Source organism: Furipterus horrens, unplaced genomic scaffold (genome assembly GCF_987537825.1).
Source record: "Furipterus horrens unplaced genomic scaffold, mFurHor1.1.pri manual_scaffold_5, whole genome shotgun sequence".
NCBI classification, from domain to species: domain Eukaryota; kingdom Metazoa; phylum Chordata; class Mammalia; order Chiroptera; family Furipteridae; genus Furipterus; species Furipterus horrens.
The window spans coordinates 175,559,639-175,575,207 of NW_028327175.1; the positions used below are offsets into that span (position 1 = coordinate 175,559,639).

A 15,569-nucleotide genomic window follows, 5' to 3' on the forward strand; every position below is an offset into this window, starting at 1 on the left:
AAATCACTATACCTAATGAGGCTGAGTTGCTGAGAGTTAACATTATATTTACTTGGTTATTATTAAAAACATGGAGAAGTACATAATATTTAACAAAAATTGGTTAAATTTTTATGCATAAGTTGAAAGTATGAAATTCATTTTAAATGACACATTGTGTTTCCCATTAGTCATCTATATCAAGTTCATGAGACATCTTTCTCCAAAACAGTTCAATAGATTTATGTTAAAGACAACATGTGTATTGAAAGTAGCAATTTTATTTGAGTTAAAATTATTTACAAAAACCCAAAGACATACTTCATGAAACTGGTACAAACTATTTTTTTTCCTGCCGTTGGCTTTTGCTCCAAAGATCACAGCTGAGAAATACTGTATAAAATAAAAATAAGATTGGATTCAGAAAAGTACTCTACTGTTCTAATTTCCAACTGGTAGTATTTACAGAAATATTTACAATGGAAAAAAAGGTTACTTTAAAACTTTAATTTGTAAGTCAGCCTCAAGTACCCTAAAATGCAGAGTTCTCTGAGGGTTAAACACACAAATGCACTGCAGTTTGGTGAGGTGATTTCTCCCCCACCACGCCCCCACCAAAATCTGCATCTCTATCAGTGCTTGACAATTAGTTATTATTTAAATAACAAAACAAAAAACTGTTAAACACTGAGGTAAATCAATTCTCAAATGATTACCAGTGTAACAGAAAAATGTAGTTCGCCCTGATTGTTCTCATCCAAATGTTTTATATTTCTTACCACCTGTCACAAGTCAGTTTTATCAAAAATTGTTCCTTTTCTTAAATCAATGATTAATAAATATCAATGTATTTTAAAATTAAACAAAATATATTTAATTCAATTTTAAGGACATGATTTACTGATAGGCTTTTAAAATAGCTGGCTAAGCTAGCTTTTATACTCAGGGCAAATACAACCTCAGTCTTTCCCAAGTTACACTGGCATACTATGCTCTCAAAAGGTAATGGGGGGGGGGGGGATCGGAGTAGGGTAGGAGGAAGAAGAAAACAATTTGCCTGGAACCAGTTACTTCCTTATAGATTTCCCAACAATCTGCATTATCAAAAATAGGAAGACATTAGAAGGCAGCCACTGCATTAAAAAACATTACAGCTGGCACTGATACAAGAGCCCCGATTTGTCACTTTATACAAGGAAATAACAAAGTCTAAATGAGTAAAAATTAGACTTTTAGCTATTTTCCCCAGTACACACCAAACTAATATTTTTATGGCTTCAAGTTTTACAAATCCAATAAAGAAACATGATATGACTACCTGAAAGGTGTTTAAAAGTATTAATGAAATAGATCTCTGGAACGCCTGTATTCAGGCCCAATCATTTTAAGATAAAATGTATAACCAGTGGTCTGAACAATACAAAAAAATTTGCAATATTGTGAAATTAGATGTGTTTTGTGTTTCATGACTTTTCCAAACACACTGCTCTACAACTAAGAATCTGAATGGGAAAAAAAAAGGATCTTTTCTATACCAGCAATTTAAGGCTTTGCGTTTATGCATTTGATCCTGTCACTCTACAGAGTAATATACACGTTATCCGGAAACATGAATTCCACATTGGTGTTTTAGCTTCCTTATATTTACTGTACTGAACATTAGAAAATATATCTAGAGAGTCCTCCCATAAAACTTAATGTTTCAAGAGCCTCCCCTAACATTAAGCGTAAACTACCCTGGGTTTGTCTTATTTTGTTTCATCCTTTAACAGGGCACATCATCTTATATAATAGTCCCTTAAACTGTTATTTGTTTTCTTGTGTCTATAGTTATGACTCATGATGTCATAATGAACATGGTCTCAAAAGTGAAAAATAGTTTTGACAACCCAAATCAAATCAAGAATAAAAAATATGCTACTCATCCCTTGTGTCTTTGGATTCCATCTAATTTTAAATATAGACAGTAGTTCAGGGAACAACAAGAAAAAATTCACAAAATTATTAAAAGCTTTATTTACGATTGGAATCATTCAACAAAAAAGCAAAAGCAAATGAGCCTGAAAAAAAGGAACTAAGCTGTTGTCTAGAATGTCCTCAGAACATTCAATACCTCAGTAGCTAAGCTGCCTTTGCACCTGGCTGGCATGACAACAGTGGCTCAACATACACAGCAGTTGCACTAACAGCAGCACAAATTTTCCCCTTAAAACTTGCCCAGAGTAAAGCAAGGAAACAAGGGGATAGTATAAACTCTGCCAAAGTAAGTGTTCTTAAATACTGCATGGAATTAACAGCCTGAACCTTTTCCCTCATTTTTGATAGTTGCAGATTGATATAGTAACTGTCATTTAGCAAATGCAGAATGCATGACGAAGAAATCAGGAGGCCTTAAAAATCCAAATGTGAATGATACTGATGAATGTTCTTGGTATATCTTCAAGGACTTCTTTCATGACTTTTCTTTGTCTAAGAATAGCTCCAGCATTACCAAGCACCTGAAGCAAAAGTAAAGCAGCTAGCAATGTTCCAAGTATTCAATCACTCTAGAGATAGATTTCTGGCCTGTGGTTCCAACAGCACACTGAAAGGGGGAGGGTGGGTGGGTAGAGAAGAAGTAAGTTAATATTTTAGAAACTTTAAAAAAGTATTAAAGCATAAATTGTTTAGCTTTACTAAACTGAACACTGAATCAAAACAGATTAAATTGTGGCTTTAATAATATAGTTATCAATATATTTGGCCATAATACCAATTATCTTAAAAGAAATACACCACACATTAAAAGAATATCCCTTTGCCTTCCACTCACTATGGCCACAGTATTTTTATTTCTGTCATTAATGTATCATACTTATATATAAAACCACAGAAGCTGCAACAGAAGTTACTTACAGTAAGATTCATAAAGCTCAGGAATTTTTTGAGCATCTCTGTCATTATTGAAAAGTCTCCTTCGGGCAGATACTCCCTCACAGTGGTCACATTAATCTGAGGAAACATTAAAGAAGTATTGGTCAGGTGGCAGAAAACACGAGCTTGACCTTGCACTGAGTTGGTGGTTTTGGCACACAGTCTGTTTCAAACTTCTGCAAGATCCCTGAAACTCCTTAGTTAATATACAGCTTCCTTTTTCCACACTCCTCAACTGTGCTTGTGTGTGTATGTGTGGCCTCATGCCCTATCCCATCCTATCCAAAGAAGAAAAAGGTAAATCTGGCAAAGGCTAGTGCCTAAAACAACAAAATGTGCTGTGGTGGGTGTGGGAGAGTGTATATGTGTTTGGTGGGGAGAGGTATTAAGGGAGGAAGAGGAAGGAGTACAGATTTATTAAAATGTTACACTTCAGAATATACCCAAGAGCTGCTTATGGAATCGAAAGCAAAAGATCAAAGAACATTCCTCATGTTTCACAGGTGAAGTCACCTAATTATGTAGGCTAGGAATTAACTGTATCTTTCCAAAGGTAATCTAATCTAATCTATGAGAAGGAGAATGTCATCAAGACAGGAGAGATTAGGTGTTTCTCTTCCTTGTTAGCCAGAGACAGCCAAACTATATATAAACCAATATGTTTTAAGAGAAATACAACCTGCTTTAAAAACTGTTCTATTTTGCCTTTTGGCTCTCTAAGCAGTAGTACCATGGCAGTTGACAAAAACAAGCGCCTTACAAAAAGGCAGCAAAAAGGCAGCCAAGAAGAAAGTGGTTGATCCATTTTCTAAGAAAGACTGTTATGATGTAAAAGCACCAACTATGTTCAATGAGAGAAATATCAGAAAAACACTAGTCATGACTACCTCAAGGAACCAAAATCATATCTGATGGTCTCAAGGGTCATGTTTTTGAAGTGAGCCTAGCTGATCTGCAGAATGGGGAAGTTGCATTGAGAAAATTCAAGCTAATTACTGAGGATGTTCAGGGCAAAAACTGCATGACTAATTTCCATGGATTGTGCCTGAGACAAAATGTGCTCCATGGTCAAAAAATGGCAGACCATGACTGAAGCTCATGTTGATGTCAAGACTTATTGATGGTTATTTGCTTCATGTATTCTGTAGGTTTCATTAAAAAATTCAACAGTCAGATTTGAAAGACCTCCTATGCTCAATAATAGAAAGGTCGCCAAATCCAGAGAAGATAATGGAAATCATGACCTGGGATGGTGCAAATGACTTGGAAGAAGTGGTCAATAAACTGACTCCAGGCTGTACTGGGAAAGACAAAGAAAAGGCTTGTCAATCTATGATGCTCCATGATGTCACTGTCAGAAAAATCAAAATGCTGAAGAAGCCCAATTTTGAACTGGGAAAACGCAGGTTAATAGTGCTGGAAAAGTTACAGAGATGAGACTTTTCAAGTTGAATGAGCTGATGGATATAAGCCCTCAGTCCAAGACTCTGTTTAAAATTCAAACTTAATGGTGACAAAGAAAAAAAATCTAACTTGTGGGGGGGAAAAAAACTTTTATTTTAATAAGTCTTTAAAATGCTTTAAAAGTAAAGAATAAAAGGAAAAGCTCTTCTAAAAAAGGTTCACCTATTAAAAAAAACACACACAAAAAATGTGCTGTCCTGAGGTTGGGGGTGAGGGGTGTGCAGGGGCAGGAAGGCTTCTAATTTGAGTTTTGTTGATGGGGGCAGGGAAAGAGAAACTACAACTCTCATTTAGGAAATTTGCCACCAGTCCCCTCTCCCCTTTTTTATTTTTCTGTCTGGATACTTTTGAACTTGTAAGGAAGCAAAATAAGTACAAATCCAGTTTCAGAAAAGATCTAATAAAAAACATTGCTAAAATAACTGTGCACTAAGGTATGCAATTGCGATCATCCATATTCTAAGGGAACCTCCCAACCAAAAGCCACCACAGGTCCCCCTAGCACAACTCTTGTAGCTAAAAACACTTAAAGAGATTTTATAAAATGTTTTAAAAATATACCAAAGTGGAGAATATAAGGGTAAGGGCTATGGTAAAGCTGGATTTAAGAATGTCTTCAACATTTTCTATGGAACAGGCATGCTAGTATAGTGGTGGGAAGAGTAGTGCAGTAGGTACAGAAAGAAAAAGTGGGAGACCCGGTCAAGATGGCAGCATAGGAAGACATGGCTCACCTCTTCATACAACCACATCAAAATTACAAGCAAAATATAGAACAACCATCACTCAGAACCATCAGAAATCGAGTTGAATGGAAGTCTTGACAACTACCGAATTAAAGAAACCACATCCACTGAGATGGGTAGGAGGGGCAAAGACATGGAATGGGCTGGTTCCTCACCCACGTGTGGTGGATAAAAATTCAGGAGGGATATTTCAGGAGGGAGGAGTCCCAACCCCACACCAGGAACCCCCAGCCCTGGGTTCTAGTGCCAGGAAAATAAGTCCCCACTATTTCTGGCTACAAAAACCAGTGGGGATTGAGTCCTGTTGGTGGAAGAAACAGCTGAAGCCCCAAGCAGTCCATCTTAAAAGACCCTACACACAGACTCACCTACTCAGAATCATTCTCTGAGCTCCAGCACCAGGGTAGCAGCTTGAAAGGGAGCAGTGGTACACAGGGAGGAAATGAAGTATCTGGTATCAAGGCAGGCAGAGGCCACTGTCTCTTTTCTAAAGCCTCCCCCAACAAAGCCAGCAAGATGGTGCCATATCTGAGACTCCATCAACCTGGCTAACACTGTTTGACCTGCCTTGGAGATCCCCAGGGACTCTACCCCACCCAACTTACAGGTACAACCAAGCTTCTTTTCAATATGAATAGCTGGTCTTGGCTTCTATTTCACAAGTTCCTAAACCCTATCAAACAAGAAACAGCTGGCCTCCGTGAGCTACTACCAGCAGCCAGCTTAGAATTCACAGGTTGGCTTTGCCTGGGAATCTCCAAGCCCAGCACAAGTAGCAGCCACCTCAGACTGCTTTATAGCTGAGATAGGGTGCCCTGGGAAAAATACAGGTCAGGGCTGACCTTGGCCTGCAACCACCGGGTAAACTCTGGAGCCAGTGCACCCAGTGGAGAGCTACAGACCTCGTTGGAGCACCACCACCTTGCTTCTGCAGAGCTGATCCGCAACAGACGGAGGAGGCTGGTGGTCAGTAGTCACAGCCAGTCCTTGCAGCTAACTGGCCTGGGTAAATCCCTCACATTAACCTGTCAACAACCACCAAGGCTCAACTACAAGAGGAGGGTGTACTCAGTCCACATGAAGGGCAAACCTCGAGTACCCAGCTTGGGTGATAGGGGAGGCTGTGCCACTGGGCCCTATAGGACACCTACTACATTAGGCCATACTACCAAGACACAGAGTCAAAGCGGTTCTACCTAATATAAAGAAACAAACACAGGGAGGCTGCCAAATTGAGGAGGCAAAGAAATGTGGCCCAATTGAAAGAACAGATCAAACCACCAGAAAAAAAACTACTGTAAACAAATGGAGATAAGTGATCTATCAGATGCAGAGTTCAAAACACTGGTTATAAGGATGCTCAAGGAACTTAGATGAGAACCTCAACAGCATAAAAAAGATCCAGTCAGAAATGAAAAGAAACTTTGCAAGCAAGAAGGGACTGGCAAGAAGTATTCAAAGTGATAAAAAGCAAGGACTTACAACCAAGATGACTCTATACAGCAAAGCCATCATTTAGAATGGAAGGGCAGATAAAGTGCTTCCCAGACAAGGTAAAGCTAAAGGAGTTCATCATCGCCAAACCATTATTATATGAAATGTTAAAGGGACTCATTTAAGAAAAAGATCAAAACTACGAACATTAAAATAACAATAAACTCACAACTATCAACAACTGAATCTAAAAAATAAAAATAAAATCCAACTAAGCAAACCAGAATAGAAACAGAATCATAGGTATGGGGATCATTTGGAGGGTTATCAGATGGGAGGGGGAAGGGGGAGAAATGTGGAAATGGTGCAGGGATTAAGAAGCATAACTGGTTGGTACAAAATAGAGGGAAGTTAAGAATAATATAGGAAAGGGTGAAGTCAAAGAACTTATATGCACAACCCATGGATATGAACTAACGGGCGTGGGATTGCTGGAAGGAAGAGGGAACTGGGCGGAGGGGAGCAAAGGGAAAATAAACTGGGACTACAGTACTGTAACAACATAATCAATAAAATATACTAAAATATACTTTTAAAAACAACAACAACAAACTCACAACTATCAACAACCTAAAAAGTAAAAACAAAAACAAATTAAGCAAACAACCAGAACAGGAACAGATTCATATGTATGGGGACCATTTGGAAGGTTATCAGCTGAGAGGGGGAAGGGGGAGAAATGGAGAAACAGGGAAATCATGCAGGGTTCAAGAAGCATTAAGTGGTAGAAACAAAATAGACAGGGGGATGTTAAGAATAGTAAAGGTCAGGGTGAAGCCAAAGAACTTACATGCATGGCCCATGGACATGAACTATGAGGGAAGGGATTTCTGCAAGGAAGGGGGATACCAAGTGGAGAGGTCAAAGCGAAAAAAAATTGGGACAACTGTAACAACATAACCAAAAAAATAGAGGGGAGGGGAGAGAAAGGGAGGGGGAAAAAAGGTGTAAACAGCATGGCCTATTTGGGAAATTTATTAAGTATCCAAGGGGTATGACAGCTCGAGAAACTGGAGAAAGAGTTTTAAGTTTAGGGTCTTATAGTAGTAAACAGTCTTCATTCCCTAAATGACGATGAGCCAAGAAAAATTGGTAAGGAGTAATGTGATCAAATGTGCTCTTAAGCTATGGTGGCATTATACAAGATCTCAGGAATGGAGAGTCAAGAGAACAGACCAACAAGGAGACTGACTACTGCATGCACCAGCTGCTTGCTGGGCAATGAAAAATGACACCAAATTCCTGGGCTTTCAAACATGTTGCCCTTCACCGCAAAGCACCATTCACTGTATACAACCACCCGGCTTTCTTGTTTCTCTTCCACTTACACACTGGGCAGACCAATTTCCTTCACATTCTGTGGTATCAGCTAGCTTTTTGGGTTAATCATAATGATCCCAAGGCAACAAAGACATCTGGGCTCTATGAATTTACAACATTCCCTACAACAATGTAGGGATTTTATCTCTTTAGAGAGGTAAGATAAAATGAATAGGGAAGATGTCTCAAGACAGGCCACATGCAGTAATAAAACAAGTTAATTTCAAGAATCATTATTTAAGAAAGAACATGACTGAAAAACATGGGTGTTCAAAATACCCTAAAATTTAAATACGCTGCTCACCCTTCTCTTTTTGAGATCTGCCTCTTCCTCCTTCCATTTGTTGGGAGGGCTTAGCCAACGAGATTCACAGAAAGGAAATAAAAGACTTTGCCGGGCCCTACAGAGCCACGATGAGAAATCTGCACTTGATTCGAAAAGCAGTAGTGCCGGCAAGGGCCACAATGAAGTGGGCTCGTGTGCATTTATATCGCAGTCTGACTGCAATATCAACATGGAAGAGACAAGAAAGATTCAGAAAAATACACAGGATGTAAGACACATGAATACAGCACAGGAGGGAGCCGGGGGAAGACAATACATAAAACTGGATGGGAAAAATGAGAGTGTTAATGGGTAGGCAGGCCCATAGAATGAATGCCTCTCCTAAAAAAAGCCCTTAACATTATCAGTGTTCTCTTTTCTTCCAATCTTCCAGTCTCAGAAAAGAGAAGTTAACCTTCCTACTACACAATAGATCCTCTTTCTTGCCTCCTACATGCCTGAAAAAAACCTTCCTTTCATTTAAAAATTTGACTCTTCTACTGGTCCCTTCTTTTTAAAAAGAAAAAAAAAAAAGGCAAAACAACCACCATCACCCCCAATTTTAAAGCAGACTCTCCCCAAGCCAGAACCATCTACTTCTACGCTCTCTCCACTCAGGGATTATCTGGACATTCATACTTCCTGTAGTTTAATCACAATGATCTAAATCTCACATAAGTAGCCCCATTTTCCTGGCCAGTGAGTAGTTCAAACAAAAGCATGTGGGCCAATACTGGCCAAGATGAGAGGAAGTCTACTTGGTGTAGTGGGTAGGAAGGGATCCTAGGGGGGAAAAAAGGATTGCTCTGAAAAATATACAGGAAGAGGCCACCATTTTCTGCTAGATATAGCTAGAGCCAGCCCAGGGCCATGAGGAGAACTAGCAAAAGAAGAGGTTAAAGACAGAAATTATCTGAGTCCCTGGTACCATTGAGGATAGACTTTTCCATCTTAAGCCAGCTGGGCAGAGGTTTTGTATTATGCTCTCTTTTACTTCAACCAAATGCATGTGAATTGATTCATAATTCAAGAATATTCTCATTAAACCCAATATACTCTTACTTTGCAATGTACCAAATACTCAAAAGTCATGGGAATGTCAAGTACAGCACAGAGAATATAGTCAATACTGTAATAACTATGTTAGTGCCAGGTGGGCACTGGAAATATAGAAACATGTAGTAAAGTACATATGACTATAACCACTATACTATGCACCTGAAACTAATACAAAATAATAATGAATGTAAAGTGTAATTGAAAAATAAAATTTTAAAAAGTTTACAAAATATTTGACAGTTATTTTTAAAAGATTTTGTTTATTTTTAGAAAGAGGGAAGGAAGGGAGAATAGAGGGAGAGAAACATCAATGTGCATGAGAAACACCGATCAGTTGTTTCTCACATGCCCTCAACTGGAAACCTGGCCTGCAACATAGGCATGTGCCCTGACTGGGAATCAAACTAGCGGCCTTTCAGTTTGCAAGACAATGCCCAACCAACTGAACCACACCTGTCAAAGTAATAAGTTAATTAGGTAATGAAATGAAGCTGTCACAACGGAATTGTTTTTAGTGCACATAAAACACTGAACTGTTACTTACTGGACTCTCCTGGCAGAGACACCCAAGAAGCAGTGCCGTGTATGAGGCCACAATACAATCCTCCATGTGTTTGCCAGCATGCTGAAGGGCTAAGAATAAACAAAAAACTGTAACAGTATATCAAAAAATAAAAACCCAAGAAACCAACAACTCTGTTAGTTACCTTTTCTTCAAAACTGTTGAACATCAATAAATGATACTAAGAAAATGGGATATCCACACAAATTAACACACACAAAAAAAACTCAAATGGAAGATATGAGATAATGGAAGATAATATAAGAGCTAAAACCATAAAACCCTTAGAAGAAAACAGACTAAACCTTTAGATGTTAGGTTAGGAAATGGTTTCTTAGACAACACTAAAGCCACAAATGATAAAATAGAAAAACAGTAATTTGGACTTCACCAACTTAAATTTTTTTGTTTCAAAAGATACTATATACCAGCAAGAAAATGAAGAAAACCCTCAGAATGTATCTACAAATCATGTATCTTTGATCAGGGTCAGGTATCCAGAATATATAAAGAATTTGTGCAGCAAAAAGACAAACTAATTTAAAATATGGGCATTTGAATAGCTATTTCTGCAGATATGTAAATGACCACTAAGCACTGAAGAGACGTTCAACACCATTTATTAACTAGGGAACTGCAAATCAAGTGACATATACCTTTATACCCACTAGGATGGCTAAAATAAAAGAGACAACTGTAAGGATGCAGAGAAATTTGAACCCTTCCTTTTATGTTGCTGGTAGGAAATTAAACTGGCACAGCCACTTTGGAAAACAATTGGACAGCTGTATATTTCTGAAATGTTCATAGCTGTATTATTTATAACAAGCAAAGGTAGACACAAAAATAAGCGTCCATCAGTTGATGACTAGATAAACAAAATGTGATATATATGCACAATGGGACATTATTTGGCTATAAAAATGAATTAAGTACTGAGACATGGATGAACACTAAAAACATTAGGCTAAGTGAAAGGGTCATATTATTCCATTGATATGAAATGTCCAGAACAGACAAATTCAGAGACAGAAGTAGATTAGTAGTTTCTAGCAGCTAAAGAGGGAAGAACAAGGGGTACCTGTTGTTCATTGATACGGCGTTTCTTTTGGAGGTAATGAAAATGTTCTGAAATTAGCTATGAGGACTGCACAACTATGTGAATATATTGAAAACTACTCAATTATTTACTTTAAAAGGATGAATTTGTCATCTTATGGGGCTGAGTTATGTGCCCTTCACCCAGTTTATATGTTGACTTCAGGATATGACTACACTTGGACATGGGCTTTTAATTAAAAAGATAGCTAATTTAAATAAGGCCACTAGGGTGGGCCCTAATCTAACATAACTAATGTCCCACATAAGGAATTAAAACAAAGACATACACAAAGGGAAAACCACACAAAAACACAGGGAGGGGCTGATCATCTATAAGCCAAAAAGAGAGACTTTAGAAGATATCAACCCTGATGACACCTTGATTTTGGACTTAAAACCTCCATAACTAGGAGGAAATAAATTCTGTTGTTTAAGCCACTCAGTCTATGGTATTTTGTTAAGGCAGTCATCACGAGCTAGTATTTATGCCAAATAAAGCTATTATTTAAAAAGACTGCTAAGCAACCAAAAATATTATGCCAAAGGAAACATCTAAACTTAGTAAATGAGAAAGTAAAACAAATTTCTTACAATATCAGAACTAATGACGTGAGATTTGGAGAGCAGTGGGCATAAAAGAGACTAGACTCAGAATCAAACACTGTTGGTGTTTGCTTCCTAACTGGGTGAAAATTAACATATTACTTAAATTTCATAACTTGAGTGACATGAAACTGTGATGGCTATCTTGCAGAACTTGCTTAAATCAAGTATCACAGTTCCTGACAATGGTAGATAATGTCTGGTTAGGGAAGACATTACCTTCAGTATATTCCTTACTGTGTTTGCTACCAACTATGTATATACCATTTGAGAATGATGACTGTAATTTTTGACAGATCTCAGTTTATAAAGTGAGGCTGATAAAAGAATCTCAAAATTTCAAAACTGTAAAAACCTTTAGGGGTCATATTCTCCAGCTGCTTCTGTTTACAGGTTAAGTAAGGTGGGCCCAGGAAGGAAAGGTAGACCTTTCTGGAACTGCACATGTGCCTTCCTCACTGCCAGAAAGCCAGCAAAGAACTCCTATGAGCACCAAAATATCAAAGCTTGTGTGCACTGAACCAGAGGCCGTAAGACAGATTAAATAAAAGATTAAAACAACACATGAATTAAAAGTATGTTCTGGAGAAAAAATAAGCTATTATTTTCCATTCGAATACATCATCCAAAATAAATATACCTTTATTGAGGTCAAGTTCTTCATCATCATCCTCCTTCTTATGTTTCTCTTCTGTACCATCAGTCTTTTCAGTTGATACCCATTGTATTTCTCCACTTGTTTCTTGCCACTCTCCACTCTTATCATGCTGAGTGGTTGGAGCATCTTTTATCAACTCATCTGTTTTACTTTCTGCCAACTGGGCTGCTCGCTCTCGCTCAAGGAATAACTGACAAAAATTATTTTTGAAGATCATTAAAAATACATCACCAACCATCTATGTACTCAAACATAAAGTTGTTAGTTGTTAAACATCACTAACCCTAGGATGCATGTTGTCTGATCAAAAGGTTAACTATCAATAAAAGCCCTTGCTCTGACCATCCTTGCTCTACATTCTATGAAGAACAAAAGTATAAATGCTATTGGGATTCGATCAAATAAATTAAGTGTTTACTAATGATGCAGGCATTCTGTTTGTAAGCATGAAAACTTTATTATTTACCTTCAATTTGAATACTGACAAAAAAATTCAAGCAAAAACACCACAAACTTGATTTAAAAAAAAAATTTTTTTAACCCAAGCAGAATAGATGAATTAACTGAAAAGATGAATTAACTGACTAAAACTACATAATATTGGATGAAAGCAACATGGCTTCTTTGAAAGAAATTTAAAGAAATAAACAAAAGCCAGTAAAAAGTAAAGAGCAAAAGGTCTCAGAAAAGACCCAGAACCGGAATGCAACCAATATTATTAAAATGGAACTGCAATTGTCAATGGAAGGACACAATGAAACTCTAAGTCAAAAAGGGAATAAATACATCAAACTCCTTATCTTCACTTTATTTTCCCTGTGCTGGTACAGTGTTGATCATACAAAAAGCATTTAACATACTGGGTATGATTTGGGGAAAGCCCCAAGTTACCAAAGACAACTACCTGAAAATCAAATGCCAAGTAGATCTCAAAGATTTCCTTAGTATATAGAAGAATGGTATATAAATTTTAATACCCTTATAAACTAAAATTTAAGTTTTATATAAAGTAATACTTCCTCAAATTGGTTTAAGGATCCCTAGGGATCCCCAAATTCCTTTCAGGGAGTCTGTGAAGTCAAAATTGCATTAATAATGATATCTAGAGGTCAAGTGACTTCTTTCATTCTCTCATGACTGTAGAGTTTTCCAGAATGCATGCCATGTGATTATATCACTGCTCTAATGGCTAATGGAATGAATGGGTGCCTATGTTTCACAATTTTCTCAGTTTTGATTTCTAATTCAGTAGATATGGAGCACCTATGTTTCACAATTTTCTCAGTTTTGATTTCTAATTCAGTAGATATGGAGCACACATAAACAAAAAGATCTTTGGAGTCCCCCAATAATTTTTAGGTTTTAAGACTATACAGAAGTCTTTTTTTTTTTTTTTAAATCCTCACCTGAGGATATTTTTTTCATTGCTTTTAAAGAGAGGACGAGAGAAACATGGATGCAAGAGAGAAGAATCTGTTGCCTCCCATGCGTACCCAGACTACGGAGCAAATCCACAACCTAGGTATGTGTCCTGACCAGGAATCAAACCCTCAACTCTTCGGTTATAGGACATGCTCTAACAACTGAGCCCCACTGGCCAGGGCAAGTGTATGAAGAAGTCTTGAGATCAAAATATTTAAGATGAGAATGATGGGCTCCTAATTACAATTAAGGAAAAGATCAAGTTGTTGTGGATTACTTTTGGAAGACACAGGTCAAGCATTATTAGTTTCAAAAAGGCCAAAAGGATTAACAGGTTAGCAAAGGCTTCAGAACCAATGAAAAGGATGATTCATTGTCACTTCTGAATATATGCAAACTGTTATTTAAGGAAATGACAAAGGAGACTAGGAATGTATGAGACTGGCAAAAAGTAAAAATTGTAATGCCCACCGTTGTCAAGAAATAAGAACTTACACTGTTTTGGGGGGGAAATATATAAATGGAAGGGAGAGAAAGTGTGTGTTTAATGATTGAGGTGGGGTGAATTGGAAACATCAATTTTAAATATACATATTCTGACACAATTCCTAAGCCAGAAAATTACTCCACAGATAATACTTTGAAAAGTATGGCCCTTTATTTAGGTCAGAGCAGTAAATAAATGGTGGAGGATTTACACTGGATGAGATGGGACTAGATGTTGATTCCTAATTTTTTATGAATAATCTATTTTTGACTCAAATATGCCTTGTTTATGCTTTTCAATAGCAATGCCTAAGAAGTGATTACAACAGTCTAATAGTCAGCAGAGTAAATGTAAGTAAGGGTATTCATTCTAATCCAGTGTACCCCTTGCTGAACTGGTGAGAGTAGAATGATTGAGAGGTGGCAGGGATGGGGAGGATGGGAAAGCGAGGGAGGAGGGGAGAGGAGGAGAGAGGAATGTGGAGAGAAGGTGCAACTAATAAGGAAATTAGACAGATGCAACAAACTGAAGATGTTAGTTTTAGAAGTTGTTGCTTACCTGCACTAAAGCCTGAACGGCATGAACTTGTCCAGCTATCCTTAAACTATCATCTCCTTCCCCACTACAGAAGGAAGAATCAAAAGAACATGATGTTTCCATGTTGACAAGACAGTGCCGATTCCGAGCGCTATACTCTACTAGATTTATCAGCAGACCGAGGCCCTACAAAAATTAAAACACACATATTAACACAGGTGAGAACTAAAAGCAAATGAACACAATATACATAACTTTATTGGCAACTAGAAACCTAATCAGTGTCCTACTGTCCACAAAATGATTTAAAACTAGTATGCAAGGTCGTCCCAAAGAATGATTTCACCACTTTTTAAAAATCACCACTTTTAGTTCTTATATTTATTTGTACATAGGGCCCTTCACAGCTCTTTCGCACAATAAGATTATGTTCATAAGGAATCTACTGAAACCCACAATCTTGAACAATTGGTTCTAACCCCAAAACTAAGATGAAGTTTTCATCATCAATGAAGTACATAAGTACCCATTTCTGAAATAGTCACTTCAACTCACCAGCACTCGAATATCAAATCTCTGCTCCTGAGGTAGGTACTTTGGAACCTGAAGTACACAGTTCATTGCTGTGCCAATCAAGCCATCTTGTTCTCCTGTTTTAGTGCTGCCCCACTCTAAAACAGAAAATGCAAGTGTGAAAATTGTTACTGATTCTTCTTTATAATACCAACAACCAATATTTATGAACAAGGATATTAAAGTTACAAATGGACAGCTATCTTTTTTGAAATAATTTTTGATTATATATTTCTAAGCCAAGATACCAGGCTGATTCTAAATATCAACTAAAAGCAGTTAAATCTATATATGAATAAGTGAATTACATGATGTCAACTTTAAAA

General features: G+C 37.4%; 1 protein-coding gene across 2 annotated transcripts in view; it reads right to left on the bottom strand.

The window, feature by feature from the left end:
* Positions 1-240: 240 nt before the first annotated feature.
* The window catches only part of WAPL (WAPL cohesin release factor), a 95,279-nt gene continuing 79,950 nt past the window's right edge, over positions 241-15,569 (bottom strand). For both annotated transcript variants that reach the window (XM_090278323.1, XM_090278322.1), the window contains exons 14-19: positions 15,226-15,341; positions 14,692-14,856; positions 12,207-12,414; positions 9,845-9,933; positions 2,875-2,970; positions 241-2,563 (exon numbers count right to left, since the gene is read on the bottom strand). In XM_090278323.1, coding sequence (XP_090134449.1) covers positions 2,498-2,563; positions 2,875-2,970; positions 9,845-9,933; positions 12,207-12,414; positions 14,692-14,856; positions 15,226-15,341 — 740 coding nt within the window. In that variant the 3' untranslated portion in view covers positions 241-2,497. The remainder of the gene's footprint in view (positions 2,564-2,874; positions 2,971-9,844; positions 9,934-12,206; positions 12,415-14,691; positions 14,857-15,225; positions 15,342-15,569) is intronic.